This window comes from Clupea harengus, chromosome 21, assembly GCF_900700415.2.
Source record: "Clupea harengus chromosome 21, Ch_v2.0.2, whole genome shotgun sequence".
Classification (NCBI taxonomy): domain Eukaryota; kingdom Metazoa; phylum Chordata; class Actinopteri; order Clupeiformes; family Clupeidae; genus Clupea; species Clupea harengus.
In genome coordinates, this window is record NC_045172.1 from 2,996,062 (window position 1) to 3,016,851 (window position 20,790).

Sequence of the window (20,790 nt, forward strand, 5' to 3'; positions counted from 1 at the left end):
CACAGGCAGAGCAAAAACATCGAAGCAAGGCAGAGCAGGAATTCAGGAAAGCACACAGCTAAACAGGACCGAACTCTCACCATGCTAAAAATGACGAACCAACAAGAAACACAAGACAGATTGAACTTAAATACCAAAGGGGGAACTAGACAACAAGACACAGGTGAACTAAACAAGGGGAATTAACAAGACACAGGAGAAACAAATCAGGCAAACAAACAGGGTTATGTTTAGGGACAGGTGAGGGCACACAACAGGAAACAGGTGAGAAGACACAATGGGAAACAAAGGAACATGTGTATGCGACATAACAAGTCCGTTATATTATCTTTTGGCAACCAGAGGCCGCCAATGTGCCAAATTGTGGCAATGACTGCCACGATTTGTGACAGAGGGACTTTCTTCACAAACACACACACACACACACCAAGAAAAAGAGTACATTAGGGCACATTAAATGCCAGTCTATAACTCTTTATTCATCATTTTGCAACAGAAACATTTAAAAACATACTGGTGTCATTACAATGGTACTAAAAAAGAAAAAGAGGAACACATTTAATTGGGGGTCAATTGTTGGATAAATACAGTCTCATTAAGATTTAACGACATGGTACATAATATTGTGGTACTCATATATATGCTCTCCTGTCCGGATGCAGCATCAACTCAATAAAGAGCCTACAACTTATACAGAACGCTGCTGCCCGTACACTCACCAGAACTAAAACATATGAACACATCTCACCTGTACTTGCCTCTCTGCATTGGCTCCCTGTCAAAAGTAGAATTGATTTCAAAGTACTCCTGCTAACATATAAAGCCCTAAACGACCTGGCTCCAAACTACCTTAAGGAATTAGTTGTCCCCTATTGCCCTCCAAGGCCGCTCCGTTCCCAGAGTGCAGGCCTTCTCGTAATTCCAAGAATATCAAAAATCACAATAGGAGGCAGAGCCTTTAGCTACCGAGCCCCCCTCCTCTGGAACAATCTCCCTACCTCCATCCGAGATGCAGACACCCTACCTATATTCAAATCGAGACTAAAGACATTCCTCTTTAGTGCATCCTATAGCCACAAGTAATTGCGTCAACTAAGCCTAACCTTAATTAAAAACAAATACGTAGCACAAACACACGTAGGGTACACACCCGCTCTGCCCCTGACCGTCTTGGGTGGGCCTAGGGGCTGAGCGGGGGGGGGAGACAACAAGGCCAATCTCGGCATGGAGGTTGCCCTGCCCATTCTGGTGGCGCGCCTCTCGTCTCTCACTCCTGTGATGCTTTTCCATGGGCCATGGATCTTATCCACCAAGTCAACGGGAAGGTAAATACAAGGTAAATTACAAGGTAAAACAGTTCACCAAACTGTTAGGAAAGGCAAATTAGCCACAGATTAGCCAACCGAAAACCGAATTTCGCCCGAAATAGCAACTCAATATACTAAATAATATTCCCATACACCTAGCCAGGCAGCCTCTCTCTCTCTTTCTCTCTCCCTCTCTCTCCTTTCATATCACATTGCTAATGCTTATAATAATACTGATAAAATGGCAATATTGCATACTGTTAAATCTACTACCCAAAGGTATCTCCTTATCTGTTTCTGAAATTAATGTCTACTAACAAAAATGTTCTCTCTCCCTCATAGCATGTTCCAATTGCTGATGGATGTGGAAACATTGCTCCTCACCCCCACTACTCCTCATCTACGCATATGGACAGCCAAATTCTACCCACTCACTCTGTTCTTTTCTTTCTCTCCTAATCTAGACTATCTTCGCTATGGGACGATGCTGTAGTCTCTTCACCCGATCCACCTGTAGAAACCCTCTGCAAATTGCACCCACCGCCACCAGACTGCCGTACACTTACTCTACCCCATACCCTATGCTAACATTTATATACAATATATATTATTGCCACCATCAACATGTTTCTCTGTCCCTATCCCCCTTACCCCTGTAACAGTAACCCTATGAGCACAGTGTATACCCACTAAACTGGTCTTGTTTGTATCATGTATTTACCACCGGATGTCTGTATATATATTATGTACATCTACCAAATGCAGGCTATGTACAACACTTGTTGTTTCCCTTCCCCTTCTGTCACACAACACTCCCCCCCTCCCCCCCCCCCCCCCCCCCCCCCCCCCCCCCCCCTTCCTATCTCCACCCGGCCAACCTCAAGCAGATGGGTCCCCCCTTATGTGCCGTGGTTCTGCTTAAGATTCCTTCCTGACTAACAGGGAGTTTTTCCTTGCCCCTGTTGCCATTGTGCTTGCACTAAGGGGGTTCCGGCTCTGGGCTCTGTAAAGCGCCTTGAGACAATTGTATTGTTATGGCGCTATATATATAAAATTGAATTGAATTGAATTGAATGTAAAACTAGGTAACAGAACATGTATGCTGTAACAGAGGGACTAAACACTTGGGAGATTGAGGTTATGCAATACAGAGCAGCTTCACTGATGATCCAGAACCATAAACCCCAATCCCAGGGTAGAGTGTGCGAGTGAATGTGGTCTGGACTCTGTGCAGGAGGGTCATTGTGTCAGAGACGCTGTAGAAGGCCAGAGTTCCTGCCCTGTGATCCACATACACTCCTATTCTGGAGTTGGCCACTAGAGGGAGTTCAGTCTGTTTATTATTGTGCCAGAAAAGAGAGCTGAGGCTGCTGCAGAGGTCCAGTCTCCAGGACTGCTCATTACAGCCAAACCCACACTCATCACCCCCTCCTCTCCTGCTGAGGCTTTTATATGATACTGCTATATAAACAAACTCACTCCACTCAACTTCCCAGTAGCAGCGTCCAGACACACCCTCTCTACACAGCACCTGATACCACCCATCAAATCTCTCTGGATGATCAGGATATGACTGGAGCTCATCTCTCCTCTCCACCCTCCTGTTCCCCTCAGACAGATGGAGGTGACTGTTTGCTGTGTTTGGATCCAGTGTGAAGTGACAGGAGTCTGATGAAGGAGAAGACAGGACACACTTAGGTATTTATATGTGTTAGGTGTGTGTGTGTGTGTGTTTAAATGAAGTGTGTGTGTGTGTGCTGATGAGGAGAACTGAGTTTAAATGAAGTGTGTGTGTGTGTGTGTGTGTGTGTGTGTGTGTGTGTGTGCTGATGAAGAGAACTGAGTTTAAATGAAGTGTGGGTGATTGATGTGAGAGGGGATGTAGGACCATGTGACTGTTACTGAAACTTCACTTTGGAATAGATTGGAATGGATTTGGAATAAAACGTATTTGTGTCAAACTCACATTGTAGGAAATCCTCTCTGATTGTAGGTTCAGGAGGCAAAATAGCCTGGACTTCAGTCACTATTGAGAGAGAAAGGATCATATTAGAAACAACACTGACTGTTGTAAATGTCGACATACAAATGATATGTTGACAAAAATGTGACATTGAGAAATACAGGTTCCTGAAGTTCACCATGACATTTAGCTTATTAGTGCAATACAGAGGGAAAGTATAGTTAGTCATTACATGTAAACATATGTGAGTAATGTCATTAACCTGATGCAGATATCTTCAGGACTTCTTCCTTGCAGAAATTCTCCAGCTGTGTCTTTAGTGAGGAGACAGATTTCTTCACAGCCCCAAAAGAGAGGCCTTGGTTCACAGAGATGCAGGATAAGTCTTTAGACTCAGGTGTCTCATTGACTGACTCGAAAGTCTAAATAAAGACACACAGAGATAAAAAAAAGAGAGAGAGAAGAAGAAGAGATGACAAAGATAGAGAGAGAGAGTGAGAGAGAATAGCTACATTCTCAAAATAAAGCATCCACGTATAAGTAAGTTGTACGTTTAAATACAGTTGATTAGGACATTTTTTGTTAATTATACTGTAACTAAAAGCTTATACTATTACAGTGCACAAGAGACTGTTAAGTTAGATATCATCCCCTGATGTTTGAGATGTGAACTAAATGTAACATTATGAGTATTTGGGTGCAGCCTAAGCCTAACCTGGATATCATCCTTTGATGTGTGTGTGCAGCATCTGGATGTGGCTTCCAAATGATTGTGTTACCAAGGACAGTCTAGGCAGCTAAGATGCGTTGTCTAGGGGTTAGTCTGATGTTAGCTGTGTCCCTCCTCACAACGTAAACTAAAGCAAAGCCTCACCTCACCACACTATCCTTACATGATGTAAATTCATGATAGTGGGATCTTACCTTATGTGGATGAGTGTGTGTGTGTGTGTGTGTGTGTGTGTGTGTGTGTGTGTTTGTGTTTGAGTGTGTAGGTGAGTTTGTGTGTGTGTTTGACAGAGTGTAGGTGTGTGTGTTTGAGAGAGTGTAGGTGTGTATGTGTGTGTAGGTGTGTGCGTGTGTGTGTGTGTGTATGTGTGTGTGTGTTTGAGAGAGTGTAGGTGTGTGTGTGTGTGTGTGTGTATGTGTGAGCACTGCTAGCGGGGTAAGCCCATGTGGTGATTCTTTAAGTTCAAGGTATTTTGTTGATGTAATGAATCCCAAATTAATTCAACACAATTGGTTGTCCAAATGTCACTGGTTTGCCTTGACCTACATGTGACCTGACCAAAGAGGCCGAGTGGCAGGCACCTGAAGTGACTCCAAACAAACTGTGAGCCATGATGTCAGGGCAGATGTGCTTTTATCAATGAACCACAGGTTGTGACATCACTCAAGCCCCGCCTGTCAGTAAGGGTTCTTGCTACCATGTGACCTAACAATTGCCATAATGATTTTGAGCAGTTTTGAGTGATGAATTAAAAAACATTCTTTATAGACACCGTAACTGCATGGGGTAAGGTATATGTTCAAATGCTGTGGACTGTGTTACAATAAAAAGAAACATTATCTGGAAATGTACAGATCCTTGAAGGAAATTCAACAATATCTAAATTGAATTCAAATTTACATAAACATAAATCAGTGCCCTCAAAAATTCTGTGCATTCACAATCCATCATCAACATTTACCTTGAGGAAATGGATGTCATCCTCTGTGTGTGAAAGCTGCTCCAGCTCAGCATCTCTCCTCTTCAGCTCAGCAATCTCCTGCTCCAGTTGCTTCAGGAGTTCTTCAGCCCGACTCACCTCAGCCTTCTCCTGAGCTCTGATCAGCTCTTTTACCTCAGAGCAACTTCTCTTAATGGATCGGATCATCTCAGTAAAGATCATCTCACTGTCCTCCACTGCTGTCTGTGCAGAGCTCTGTTAGGAGACACACAAAGGGGAGGGGTCCATCTAAAGCAGCCCACTCACTCAGCTCCTCCACACAGCCTGGTACCCACAGTGTGGCTCAGAGGAGCTGGAAAGTGGCTCAGCATTACAGACTCCTGACTGGAGGAGAGCCCTGATTGAGCCTGAAATGGCTCCTCCAGCAGCCAGCTGTGTTCCTCCTCTCCTCTGGTCAGGACTCACCTTGAGAGTCTCCACAGCCTTCCTCAGCTCCTGCAGCTCCTTCTCTCTCTCCTGGATTATCTGCTGGATTTTACTCTGGGTCTGTGTCTATGTTGAAGGAATACGTCACATCCACAACAAACAGTTATGGTGGCATCATAATATTATCATTGTCTGACAGCATTCCTGAAAGAACAAGCTGCTTAAGCTACTGACCCTGACTGAGAGGTGATCTGTAGTGTTGCTGAATAGCCTATTGGTGAGACTGTTTCATTACAATGCTTGAGAAAAACACAAAATAAGTTTTGTCTTTGTGGAGCAAAAGAGATAAGAACACTGATTTGCTGACTTTACATGCAGAACATCTATATTTAATAGTATTCATAGTTTCACTTGTGGAGTTGATAGAAATGTCCAACACACCCTTACTGCAACTATACCCTCACTGAGTGACCTGTGACCTCTAGGCAGTTGATAACCATGTAATGTCATTCAGTCATAGTGTCAACCACCCAGGACCCTACAAAATGCCATTTCAGCCCCCTAATCACTGAGCTCAGCTGAGAGGACTGTGCAGCAATATTGTAGGCAGAAACCATGATGTGCCCATCTCAATATAAATTACTGTAAAATAAGAGAAGTATTACAAAATGTCCACAAACACAACACATTAAATGGTCATTTGTTTTTTTTTATGTTTATTTATGATCTAGATACAGTTCAGAGCATAAGGTCCCGTACCAGCAGATACAGGGATAGTTTTTACCCACATGCCATCAGGATGCTGAACTGTCCTTGAAATATCTTTTTGCACTACAATTTTTTTTCTACCCTTTTTCTCCATTCTCCAGTATTTAATTTATTTATTCTCTAAGTTGAACGGAAATAATTGAATTACTGATAAATGTTGTTTATGAGTATATGATAATAAACTTGAACTTGAACTTTATCTATAACAGGTGATTTTCTGTCTGATGTCAGTTTTTAAAATGTTATAGCTCTTAAATTGAATTAGGCTATGTGTTTTCATTGCTGTATGAGAATGCTGACAGTCTGGTTTTACAACTTCATTAAAAAGGCGTGTTTTAATGTCATTGTTATTCTCTCTCTGCCTCACTCTATAACAACCTAAAGAGGATGAGTCTATAGCCTGTCTTTCTTTCCAGTTGGAAACCCAATAGCCATGTCCTACCACACAAGTCCAATCTATCACCAAGATAACTCCTGTCCTTACCTGTTTCTCTCTTCTCCCTGCAGAGGCTGACACAGTGTCATGGCCTTTGTGTTCATCCACCAGACAGAGCCAACAAACACAACTTTGGTCCGTACGACAAAATATCTCCAGAGGCTTCTCATGTTGGGTGCAGATCCTTTCCTGTAGCTGGTCTGTGGCATCAACCACCTTGTGTTTTCGCCCAGGGTTTATGTCATTGTGAACTTTGTAGTGAGTTTCACAGTATGACACCAGACATTCCAGACAGGACTTCACAGCTTTGACTTTTTTCCCAGTGCAGACGTCACACTCCACATCTCCAGGTCCAGCAGTGCATGGAACAGGAGCAGCAGCTTGGATCCTGGTCTTCTTGATCTGTTCCACCAGCTCAGCAAAAATATTATTTTGGCTTAAAACGGGTCTTGGGGTGAACGTCTGTCTGCACTGGGGGCAGCTTTAGACTCCCTTCTGATCTTCCTGATCCCAACAGCTCGTGATGCAGCCCATACAGTAACTGTGTCCACAATTAGTAGTCACTGGATCCCTAAGAAAATCCAAACAAATCGAACATGTAAAAAGTTCGTGGTTACTTGGAGCCGCTTCTGCCATTCTTCGTTTGTGCTGTGTAATGCTTCACAGGTTTTCACGTAGTTTCGTTTCGCCTGAAATCGCTGTGCAACTTTGAAAACGACTTCCTGGTTGGGTGGGCGTGTTCGTGCAAACAGCCTCCTGTCATCAGTGATGGAGCATAATAATTTGTTTATTGGAAAGGTTAGTGTACTTATTTTGCTTACCCTCTGTTCACACTCTTACTTACAATTCTGCGGATGACAAATCATCTACCAGGGATTATCTGCAAAGTTAATACCATTAAGCCAAACCAATTAAGACAGCATGTTATATCTTTAAATCATTTATTTAATTGTAAAACTATTCAAAACATTGTGCTCTGTTAATAGCAGTATAGGGGAAAACACAGTAGTAACCCAAGACTAGGCACAAAGTGTGCATGCCAGGCAAGAACCAGTCAACAAAAAAGGCAGATCTTACAATGAGGAAATTGTCAATACATTAATTTAGAGGGAAAGGATAAATTGACCATTTGCCAGGCAGCCAAAAGTTAATGAGAGAAAAAAGAAAATATGTCAAATGGCTATCGGTATTTTAAGTCTTGCTTTTCTGTAGCTTCTTGTATGCAACATGAAAAATAAATTTGATAGCAAAAGTTCACTACTGCAAGGTCTGTGCTCTTCTGAGAGGCTTTGGTGTCCTCAAGTTTCTGCTGCTTACTGGTTGAAGTACCCTCACCAGCAGGCAATGTCCCCTTCCTTCTGGTTGTAGTTGCAGTCAGGTCATTGTATTGCTTGAGAAGTGTTCTGTGCTTTCTCTATAAAAATAGTAACAATAACAATAATACACTGTTAATCTTAATCATAATTTATTCAACCTACAACTCAAATTCTCACAACCTAATTTAAAACATTTGCAGGGACAACCTGCACCATATAAGCAAAGTGCAAGTGCAAGTGCAAACTAATCACTAACACTTATCTAACAACCTAGAAAGACAAGGGCCCAATGGTACGTGGTGTCCTGTGATCACCCTCTCTAGTGAAAGACGAGCCACTGACAGCCGAGACAGGCGGAAAGCACCACTGTTCCAAGCAGACCATGACGTCGAGCTAGCAGGCTAGCTTGACATAGCTAACCTACCAGCTTTATCTTACCACTATGTTAAATAAATAATGAAGGTACAATCGTGTTATTTTGATGCTATTGCTGTATGTCAACATCAATCGCTAGATAACAGTATAATATCATGTCAGTAACCAAATTAAATATAATATGCAAAAGTCAGGGACATTAAGTTAGCATAGCAAGAACTCCGCTTACCTCGACATGTTTCTTCAAATTTGAAGGCGAATTTTTTAAAGCCAGCAACTCCTTTCTTTGAGGCAGACAGGAAATGCACTGACATCTCCACGAGTCATTCTTGGGGCCTCTAACCTCGAACAATTATTTGAATTAGGGCCAAGGGTGGCTCAATTCAGAGAGCTCAGTCGAGGCTGACTCTGGATCCATGTTGAATGACTAGGCTACATATGCAAAGGAGGCAAGTCTACCACTTGTGCTGCTGCCAAACGCGCGCTCTGCTATCATTGGAGTTGATAGAGTGTGTAGGCAACATTTTGGCGAAACTGTGTTCATAAAATGTAACGAGTAACGACACATATTGTAGAAATGGTGTAGAAAGTATAGATAATAGCTGCAAAATGTAATAGCGTAAAAGCCAAAAGTATGCACTATTTTTACTTAAGTAAAGTACAGATACGTAAGAATGTACGGTAATGATTCCACCACTGTGTAAAGCCTATTTTAAAGTGTCATATTAGTCTAAATCAATTGCAGAGACTCAAAGATGTACACGAAATTCTTGCTATGGGAGATAATGGAATACAAGAATTCGTTCTAACTTAAATAGTGACTGATAATAATAGTGTCTATTCTGTGTTTGATTTAAAGTTACAGGGCTGATGTTACCCCCAAAATGGATGGAAAGTAAAACTTGCGTTGTAAAACCTAAGTTAGGCCTGATATGTTGTAAAATACAAATAAGTTGTCTGAACTTGTATTAGACTGTACAGTCGAACTTACCTATTATTATCTTATTAGCCTAGATAATCGATATTAGTCTAAAAAGAGCTGAATGTGTGAAATTTAATTAAAAATTGTGGTATCTACAGACAAAGTAATGTTTTAATAATAACCAGCATGAGTTGACTTGGCTGGATTTGGGCTGGGTTGGTCCAGAAGTTACCCTATACCTAAAAAAGTGCACTGGGAGCTAGAATACTGTCAGAGGAACAAGGTCCACATAATAAGGTCAAACCCAACAAAGTGTCCTACTTAATAATACAGGCCAAGACTGAGCTATGTGCTAATGTGCATCTAGATATCAAAAACAGAACAGTTAAGAGAAAAGCACTGAATTTGAATGTAATATGCGAACCAGGGCAAGCGAGCTAACATTATAGCAATACAGTTAGCAATGTATGTGATATACCTTAACATGGAAAAGACCAATATAGAAATAAAACAGATTTAGCTTTATACTAGTCGCACAACCCACAATTTTTACTAAGCAGACCCTCCAGGATTTCACAAACAACAATCTTAGAAGGTCTGAAGATCTACCTCAGGGTGAACAAAATTAACCGAAACGGAATAAAACGGAATTCACCAAAATGTGAAACGGAAAATTCATTTCTTTGAAACGGAAAATCATTCACCCTATTCTTACCAGTTCTACAGTAAAGTACTGCACCTTTATTCATTGCAAGAGCAAGAGTGCAAGATGCAGCAGGTGGTGCCAGATATTTTAAAAGTGAATCTAAAATGATATAACAAAAGTATATATTTGTTAAATGTAGCTATTATGTAGCCTAGTTATTAAGCATTTTGGTGAATTTGGACAGCCCGACATACTTTTTTCATTCCAAGATGCATAGCACTTGATTAGTTAAATCATGTCTAATTAAACTGGCTAGCTTGCTCTACCAAAACTAACGTTGTTATGATTACTCAAATTTCAGTTACATGACACAACGAAAATGACGCAAATTGCAGTACAGCTGAACTTGAATTGATGTTTCGACTGAATGGCAATAACAAGGAACATCACAAGTCACTGGCTAGCTAGCATTAGCTAACTATTTATTATTTATTATTTTATTTGATATTACTTATCTGATGTTGTTTTATGGCTGATGTATTGAGCACTTGTCTGTATGTTTTTGTATAGTGTATTGCAATAAAAAAAATATGTTTTGCTAATGCCTGATGTTTTGACTGAATGGCAATAACAAGGAACGTCACATTTACATTTACATTTAGTCATTTAGCAGACGCTTTTGTCCAAAGCGACGTACAAGGGAGAGAATAGCCAAGCTACGAGCAATAGAACCTGGTGTAACAATAAATAAATCACACGTCACTGGCTAGCTAGCCTTAGCTAACTACAAACCAGGCTGACTGCTGTCAGTTTTGTATTGCACAAACGACCCACTGCAACACACACGTGTTATATATGTAGGCGACACAGGACACACACACACACACACACGCAGGCCTGAGGTCGCCGTGAATTCAACTTCTGCCTTTAACCCATCCCAGATCGTCCCTCCTCCAGGATCCTCCAGGAGCAGTGGGCAGCTTCTCAGCGCCCGGGGACCAATTGAACCGTCCGTCTCGGTCAGTGACGGACAGGAGTGTTCTGTTCTTTTTGCTAGCAAGATTACATCGAAACCAATCGCTAAAGTTGACAATACAACACTTGGATTTTTACCAGTATTCCTCACTTGTTGACAAGTTGCCGTGTTTGTCTTCCATAATGGGTGTGCTATGCAACGAGTAAGATATTTGTAATGTTGTTGCACTGGCTATTGGCTTTATATGTGCGCCCCTATTTTAATCATGTCTTTTTTGTATAATGTAGAATAAATGGACATATCATTTTTGATATACCGGCCTCTGTAAAATCCTTAAAGAACTATGTGACAGGGAGTAGGAAAACTTTCGGTAAGGTATATCTTTTAACTCCACTAAAGTGCCCGGGGCTATTTACGCATTCATGAACGTTTTCTTATTTGGAATTCAATCTAGGCACAGGATTTACCTTTCTCCTTGACACGTTTCTCTTCTTCCTTTTCTTCTTAAATTGCGCCACGGATGGCTTTTGCCTTTCTGCCTTTCGTTCTTCAAAGTGTCTTGAACACACACACACACACTCTCTAACCAAATGCCTCACTGTGCTAGCATGTTCCATTTCCGATTTTTGGCTCATTTTACCCTAATGTTAGATTTTTTTAATGTCAAAATATTGGTTGGAGATATAGAAGGGGGCGCAAAAAAAAAAAAAAAAAAAACTCTGCCCAGCAAATAAAAAAAACCCACAATTCTTTTTTTTTAATGGGCGCAGTTTTTTGCGCCCCCCTCGGAGGGGCGCCCGCCTGTAGGAAAGACCGCCCCTGCACGCCCACCCAACAACAGATGCAGAAGACCAGCACAGTTGCGGAAAAACTCAGCGTGTCTGGGCCTCAACATATACAGAGGGATGAGTAAGATCCTCCTATGTGCAGCATGTAGGATTTAGAACTTTTGGATGAAATGGAACATAGTATTCATAATCATGTTATCGTTAGCGATTTAATTGTGACCCAACTTGGGAGGACTCGGAAGGACCCGTCCTACAAAGGAAGCTTCCTTAACTTTAAAAAACATTGAGCATTTTTTTTTTTACTGTTTATACTTTATTCTTCAGATCGACATAGAAAGTAGCATTTACAATACATATACAAAAGTTTGAGTAATCGTAAGGACATTGAACAATGTTCATAGATATCTCGGAGACCAAGAACTAGACGGAGCAAAACTGTTCGGAATTAGTACATTAAAAAAAAAATTCTTCGTGAATTCTTACACGAGGCTGCCTGATTCCACTGGGTAAAGACAAAGATTTGGCCTCAAATTAACTGAAGCCGACAACGAGGCAGATTCGCTGTTGACTTTACTGCCAGAAGCTTAACATCCCCCCCTTTTTGTGTTTACCCATTAAAGAAAGATGCACGCAAGTAAATTCAACATCGAATAGCAAATCGCCAAGAAAACGAGAAAGAGAGAACTTGAACAATTGTTTTTTTTGCAGAGGGCTTCTTTGTTAGGTGTTGAAGAGGGAGCAGGCTGAAATCTTGTCGACAACAGCTTAGCGGCCCTAGCCCTCTCACCACCGGTCCCCATATCCGCCAGACTGGTCCCGGCTGTAGCCTCCGCCTCCACCTGAGCTACGGCCGCCGCCGCCGCCTCCATATCCGCCGCCGCCTCCATATCCACCGCCGCCTCCATACCCTCCGCTGCCGCCGCCTCCATACCCTCCGCCACCGCCACCGCGGTAACCTCCTCCGCCTCCGGGCTTCGTAGCCTTGTCCACGCGGATCGTTCTACCGTCCACAGACTGTCCATTCATTGCCGCCGATGCATCTTTCGCGTCTTCTGGGTTCTCGAATGTGATGAAACCAAAACCACGCGGGTCCTGGGTTTCCCGGTGTCTGGCAACGTAAACGTTTGAGATGGCCCCATACTTAGAGAACGCTTCTTCAAGGGACTGCTCTGTTGTGTCGAAGCTGAGTCCGCCGATGAACAGTTTTCCCTCGTCAGACATATTGTTGGTTTAAACTCGTCTGCTGTTGAGCTGGAATATTCTGCGTGATGTCCCGGTTAAGGATGGGTGTCGATGCTATTATACGTGGTAAAACCGGAAGTTGAGAAACACCCTCATTTTAATTGGCTGATCAAGACTTATTCACATTCACCCCTCCCCCACTTTTGAACCGTTTTCAAAATGATTAGCGAGTGGAGTTAGGCTCAGGTGAAGTTACACCTCAACAGTTTTGAACAGATAGTTTGTTTACAATTCTATAGACCATCCAAATAAAGTGTGACCCAAATTAAGAATGCGTTAAATGTAAAGGATGCTGTGCTAAGCGATCTTTCCTTAGTGTTCTTCATAACAAGTTGATACTTCTAGTGTCAGTTCTCCCATTAAATGAGGAGTATCAACTGAGTGGCCGTGTCCTCAGCTATGCCAAAGTAGAGGTAGACTTGCATGAACACTCGAAGGGCACTAGAGGGAGCTAGAGGAAGGTAATGGAACATTTTCCCATTGCTCAAAATATCCTGCAGGACGCTTTAGACACTAAAATCAGTTAAAACATATTCAAGTTGCGTGACTGCCTAAATAATATAATTGTATTTGAGATCAGCCTACATGTCGGTTACTGATAAAACTTTTTGGATGTGGGGTTCTAATACTACTTTTGGTATGCCACTAATTAATGCTATTTCTGGACATAATGTTTTATGTCCTTTCAGCTATGTGTTTCCACATACTAAGAATAAAAGATGACTCCATTGTGGATACGGTCACAACATTTTATTCAAAAGCAAAAACGCAAAACAAACAAACAAAAATAAGTCTCCACAATATTGGATGACTGCCTTTTCTGGATACATCTTTATTATGTAACATAAAAGAAAGAGCTCAATCAACAAGCCAGAATCCAAGGACAGAAAGAAAATCAAAATAGCCTATAGCCTTAGTACAAGGTCATACAGAACTATTCACTTATTGCAGCTGATCAAGAAAAACAGCTATGACAAGTAAATCTAATATAATGATCAGTCTGTAATATATTATGTACATTTATGGAATACATTTTTATATAAAGTGCAGGGGGTAATCCATTTAAAAAGAAACAAAATGCATATCCATATCTCTAACACATTTCTAAAATTAGAATCATCTGCCTAGCTTGAATGGATTTGATGATTTAGAGGGACAGATCACGACTGAACAGATACAGTGCCTTGCATAAGTATTCACCCCCTTGGATGTTTTTCCCTTTTATTGCTTTTATAAATCAATCTTGGTCAATATAAGTTGGCTTTTTTGACAAAAAAAATCACAAAAAAGCCCTCTTCAATGTCAAAGTGAAAACAGATTTCTACACAGTTATGTCAATTTAATAAAAATATGCAATGAAAAAAAGTGATTCCATAAGTAGTCACCCCCTTTAAAGTGACTGACCTAATTCAACAGAGGTCCAGCCAATTGGTGCTAAAAGTCTCACAATTAGTGAAATGGGGATCAGTGTGCAGTAAATGTGTCTGGAAGGTCCATTCACTGGTCAGTATTCAGTAATCAGTATTCCTGGTTACCGTTACACCATGAAGACCAAAGATCACTCCAAGCAACTCAGAGAAGAGGTTATTGAAAAGTATAAGTCAGAGGAAGGATACAAAAAAATGTCTAAGTACTAAACATCCCCTGGAATTTTGTTAAATCCATCATCAAGAAATGGAAGGAATATGGCTGGATGTGTAAATCTGGCTAGAGCAGGCCGTCCTCACAAACTGAGTGACCGTGCAAGAAGGAGACTAGTGAGAGAGGCCACCAAGACACCTATGACTACTCTGAAGGAGTTACAAGCTTCAGCAGCTGAGATGGGAGAGACTCTGCATACAACAACTTTTGCCCGGGTTCTTCACCAATCAAAGCTTTATGGAAGAGAGCCACTGTTGAAAAAAAGCTCCAGTTTGGTCTCATCAGACCACAGAACCTTCTTCCACTTGACCATGGAGTCTCCCACATGCCTTTAAATTAACTTTTAAAATATCTGGCGCCACCTGCGGCATCTTGCACTCTTGTTCTTGCAATGAATAAAGGTGCAGTACTGCAGTACTACTGTAGAACTGGTAAGAATAGGGTCAATGATTTTCCGTTTCAAAGAAATGAATTTTCCGTTTCACATCTTGGTGAATTCCGTTTCGGCTAATTTTGTTCACCCTGAGGTAGATTGATGGCTTAAAATTAGTGAATAATATGTGCCACAAGTGACCCAGACCTTCAACAGGTCAGAAGACTAAAAAAACATTATTTGCAGGTGATTGGGAAGATGAGCGAGTGAATGAGTATGAGAATGAGAACCAGGAGTGAAGCTTGCCTAGGGCGCCAAATGTGCTAGGGCCGGACCTGCGTGTCCCTCCCTACCATAAAGTTGTCCCCCCCAACAGTCATTGTAAATACAATTCTATCCGGAAATGTACGCTTTTCGAGACCTAAAAAAATGCGTCTGACAGGGATTCCAAAATGGGCCGGAGATTTTGCCTTGCCTGACATCTGTGTTCTGTGTCATCTTGCCTGACATCTGTGTTCCTCTGTGTATAAAACGAGTTATTATGAAAAAGATGGCAAAACTTCGTCGCGGGGGGAGTGGGCGGGGTCATCTGCAATTTTCCTGTGCCCCCCCCCCCCCCCCCCCCAGGAATTACTCTCTCTCTGAAATGTTACAGTGTATTGTCCCCCCCTACAACGAAATGGGCGTCCTTGGACAACTCTTTGGTCTTGCCCATGGTGGTGAGGTTGAAGGTGTGAAGTATGATTCTTTGGACAGGTTTATTTTATATACGTCACCAGTTGAGATCAGGTGTACCTTGTTAGGCCTAATAAGGACTAATCTGTGTGCTTCTTGGGCACATAACTGGTCTGTGGGAGCCAGAATTTGTGCTGTTTGGTAGGGGTTCAAATACTTATTTTCCGCGACAAATGCAAATCAATTCATAACTGCTATAAAATGCAGTTTTCTGGATGTTTTTGTTGATATTCTGTCTCTCACTGTTAAAATAGACCTACCATTACAAATATAGATCACACATTTCTTTTCAAGTGGCCAAACTTGCGAAATCGGCAGGGGGTCAAATACTTATTTTCCCCACTGTATACTGTTTTAAGACACCTCCTAGTAATGTAAATGAGCTAGGCTTGTAATGCAAACAGGTCTGGCAACCTTTTGTTGTTCTGTATGATAATCAGGTTTCTCTGACCTGCTGACTGAGATGGTTCTCAATGGCCTACCCTCATTCCCATACTATGATTAATTGCAGTCACTCACACCTTAGTTTGCAAATCCAGTGTGGGGACCTTTCCTTTGTTACCATTTTGGATATTATGCTGGTCAACTTTTGGTGGTCACAGCAGCAGCTTCATGAATCTTACAGTCACCTCTTTGATGCTATGAAGCCATACATAGCATCACATCAACTTTCTTTTTCAGTCACACCTTTCATAGAGGTGTCCAGTGGCGAGATGTCCTGCTTTAGGTTGCTCCCTCTGTGGCCATTAGGGAGTCTTACCCGTCATTGGACTCATCACCCTCGCGTACACTGGTCATCTCCCAGTCTCAATAGATAACTTATCATGGGGTCATTCTGTAATTTGATACTATAATATAAAGATCTTCTCAGGTTTGGGAGAAGCATTTGAGAACCACCATAGCCAAGGAGACAGTCTGAGATAATTGAGGAAAACATAAGGGCATTTGACATCCAAAACATAAGTAAATATAAATGTAAATGGGCCAAATTGTTATCAAACATCATAGCATGCATCTTCGTTTCATCTATTCGTGTGTGTGTTCCATGTTTCAGCATATTGTGTGAGTGTGTATCTGTGTGTTTGTTTGTGTGGGTAAGGATGTGCACACCAGTTGTGGATATGCATATTTGTCTCTGGGGAAATCACTTTCTCAAATTCCAGAGAAGTCGCTCACTGATTCTCTCTTTGTCTTTCTTGTCCATGCACTCTATTGAGTGTGTCTTTCTGCCTTTCACCATTCAGCAGATGAAGCTCTGAAAAGTGTCAAGATCTTCTTGTTGTTCCTTCATTTCTTCAGTTTTCTTCATTGTCTTCATTGGTTGTGGTCTATTTTGTTCCATCAGTCAATCTCTTATGGTGAATCTCTGGGCTTTGGATCTCAGATCCATGTATGGTCTCAGGTCCTTTGGATTCCTGGTCTGTAGAATTCTGTTGTGTGGTGGCCGTCTGGATTTTTCTTGTTGGTCCCTGTTCTGCTTTGTGGTGGCCCTTGTCCACATCTCCCTCTGGTCTCCCAAGTGGACTCTGGTCCCACAGGTTCCATTACCACAAGTGGTACCCCTTTCCATTGGGTTGGTCATCTGGTGTCTGAAATTGTATTTAAAAAAATAATAATGTTGCCCCCCCCTTTCCCCACCAGAATTTCCACTCATCCAACATGTATCGACAACACAAACATAATCAAAACACAACCTTCAAACAGGTTTCCAAATATAAACTCCCCTCTTTTGATAGAGCACATATTTTCAATGTGTGCTACTATCAACATCATTCCAATTTATTGTCTGCTTGTGTCTGAGCCATACAGTCATTCTCTTCAAGCAGTGATTTGTTCGGCCAGGTGTTAATAGCTTCCTCTTTGGGTCTTTTGTTTTGAGGCAATGTCAATTCAGTCTGTAGACTATGTATTTGCTGAAACAGTTCTTGATAGCTTTTTCTTTTTGTCTGTGGAGAGTGGTGTAACTCTCCACAGACAAAAAGAAAAAGCTATCAAGAATTGCTTTGTGGCCCCTCTTTCCACAAGAAAAACAAACAGAGTTCTGCTTTTCTGATCTGTTGTCTTTGCAGTTCCTCGCTATGTGTCACTCTTTTCCACATGAATGACAGACAATGCCTTGATGTCTTCCCCCTCTGTCTTGGCAATGTCTTGCGATGTGACCCTTTTCTCCACATGCATAGCAAACAAAGTCTTCATACCTTCCCCCACTACCTGGGCAGTGTCTCGCAATGTGCCCATCTTCTCCACATGTATAGCATATGATAACACCCACTGGATTGCTTCTCCTGAAGCTGTTACATCTGTGTTGCCAATTAGAAGAACTGGAGGATTCTGGCCCTCTGTGTCTCCTGTTCTGTTGGGAAAGCTTACTTCCTATAGCTGGAGCGGGGTGTGATTTCTTAGAAGTGGCTTGATTATTGTAAAATTGTGTCATTTTAGCAATAATTTCATCATAGCCTGAGAGATGAGTCACAAACATTTCTATGGCAGAGCAAGTCTGGGGATCACTTTTGTTGATCAAAGCAAATGTATAGGCAATATCCTCAGTCATGATGTCAGGGTAACCACTGTTTGTCGTAAAAGCTTCCAGTAACCTATCTGCAAAAGCCGCTGGATGTTCCCCTTTCCTCATTGACACTTCTGCTAACTTTTCTTTTCTGGATTGACAGATGCAATCCCCAAGACCTCTAATAGTGCTTTTTTCGGTCCAGATTATTTCCCATCCTATTCTTTACTTTATCTGTCAAGGCTCTAGATAATGTAGACGGAAGGCACAGGCTCAACACAACACAAGCATCAAAATCTGTCAATCTGTAAATGTTCACGCAGGTCTCCAGACGGGTGAGGAATTCTACAGGATCCTGTTTGCCATGTTCAAATTTTCCCACACTCTTTACCACTACTTCTAACTCTGAGGGAGTAAGGCATTTGATGGTGTGTGACATAACCTCATCTCCACTTGCTCCATTACGCACAGTGGTGGAGTGAATTGGTGCCATTGGGTATTTAACCGTGACACCTGAATATTGGCACTGACTATCCTGTGAATCTGAATGTTTCTTCCAACATTCCTCATTTCCGGCGTTGCTGCTGCTAATATCAGATGTGCAATTGGAGAACTGGCTAACCCTATGTATCACCTTATCTAACTCACCTGACAACACTTTCACTGTTGATTTCAACAAGTTGTTATTAGCCTTGAGAGTTCCCATTTCTTTCTGCAACTGCACATTTTCCATTTTCAAAAGGGTGTCAGTAATCTGAAGATTTTCAATGTGTGAACCGTGTTTTGTCATGTAATTTAGTAATTATATCTTCCATTCTAAAGTTCTAAAAAAAAACAACACCACCAACAACAGACTCTCTGTTATCCAGCCAACTTATTTTAATACTATGCCACAATTAGTCGGGCTGACCCCACGTCTTCGGGTTGAATTAAACACAATGTCACACTTGCCTCTACGTCCTATACATCGGCTAATAAAAATTGCAAGAAATGCCGCCACTGTCTGTCGGGCAGAGTTTTTAATTAAATGTTTTACTTTCCTGGGCCACAGTACTTTAGGCACAAACCACACTACTTGGGGTTATCAACCACTCGTTTCCGTTACTTTAGAGTTTCACGGCCTGGTTCACTTTGTTTCAGCTTCTTTAGAAACTTATTTCAACACAATTCTGACACCTCACTACTTCGGGCTGATTCAGTTACTTTAGAATCATTAACAAAATTACACAGAGCTGACCCACAGCCAAACACCTCCTGATTATTAATGGAACAAAGACAAGAAGCAGATTATCCCTATCCTCAAACCTCCCTTCTAGGATTTTTTAAATATGCAGATTTCCTGTCACAGAAGAATAGTAGAATACTTACCAATTCCCCTCTTTTTTTTTAGAAATTGCAAGATGAATGGTTAGCCAATTGTTTCTGATGCAGCAATCTTTATTCCGCAGGGGTGCAAACTCATCAGGGATGAAAAAGGTGACAATGGTGCGAACCCCCTTGGAGGGTCCGGGGCATGCTCCCCGGGGAATATATTTTATATATAAGAACATTTTGCACATTTTAAAGTTCAATGCATCAATCAGGTGCACTTTGACAAAAAAATGTATGAGGCTAGATCTATGAAGAACTTTGTGCTGTTGTAAACAATTTTGTGCTCTGGTAACAGTTTAATCATAAACATTCCTGTGTTGAATGTTGCACGGGCACAGGCCAACCCAACCAAAAAATGATCTCATTCTGAAAACAAACTGAAGTTGGAGAGTGGTAAGTTTGTTCAGTTGCAGTGAAGCGCCCGGCAGTAGAAAACAGGTCAGTGCTTCAGATTACATACACATAGGGACGTGTGGTCAGGGGAGGCAGAGCCTCATGAAAAGTAAAAGTCATCATGAAAAGTAAAAAAAATAATAATGATAAAATAAATAATAATATGTATCTACTGATCTGTGCTTTAAATTACATTTTTGTATGATTCCGATCATTTTTCTAATCAAAATCGCTGAATTTGACCATGTCCTGTTCAAACAGAGAGGCGACTCGCGAGGTGAGGCAGCGACGAGCTGCGCCTCATCTCAGATTGTGCAATCCCTCACACACTGGGTTGAGCGCATGCCTTTTTTCTTTCTCATTGTTTGTCATCACTGAAATATTTGTAGACACTTTTATTATATGTTGTTTGTATCCATATAATAGGTAATGTAATGTATTTCACGTATGTGAAGAAGCTATTTAGTCTTGCTGATCTGTAATAAAACCACAGTGAAAAAGCACACAGGGGAGGCAAACCTAATCTCTGCCTCAATGAAGGGGGCGTGCGAGAGCCTGGAAAATGGATTTCCAATCCAGTGAAGTGATAAATACATAATGGGAGACCAATGCCAGAGCTAAAAAATGTTTTAAAAGTTACCGAGAAAAAGACAATATACTATCCTATAACACTGTTATTGTAACCAGCAAAAATGGTTGATGTGATTTGCGAGGCGTGACTTTAGCATGTTAGCCTACGTTAGAGAGCATAACGTTCTTGCAGCGTATCAACGTCACACGTTACCGTAAGTGCCATCTTAAAAAGGCCGCTCGAAACCAACGCTTTCACCCGAAAGACATGAAATACACCTGTCTATTACGGCATCGAGGCAGCTACCTTACATTTCGAACAGACTCGAAATAAAAAGCGTGCCTGTCATGGGTTGGCCAAACAAA

The 20,790-nt window shown here is 41.5% G+C and overlaps 1 protein-coding gene and 1 pseudogene across 1 annotated transcript; both read right to left on the reverse strand.

The window, feature by feature from the left end:
• Positions 1 to 2,430: 2,430 nt before the first annotated feature.
• Positions 2,431 to 7,388, reverse strand: LOC105893278 (annotated as a pseudogene).
• Positions 7,389 to 11,883: 4,495 nt separating this feature from the next.
• Positions 11,884 to 12,902, reverse strand: LOC116218176 (cold-inducible RNA-binding protein B-like). Its single transcript, XM_031558665.2, has one exon. The coding sequence runs from the start codon at positions 12,812 to 12,814 to the stop codon at positions 12,377 to 12,379; it is 438 nt and encodes a 145-aa protein (XP_031414525.1). The 5' UTR covers positions 12,815 to 12,902; the 3' UTR covers positions 11,884 to 12,376.
• Positions 12,903 to 20,790: the final 7,888 nt, after the last annotated feature.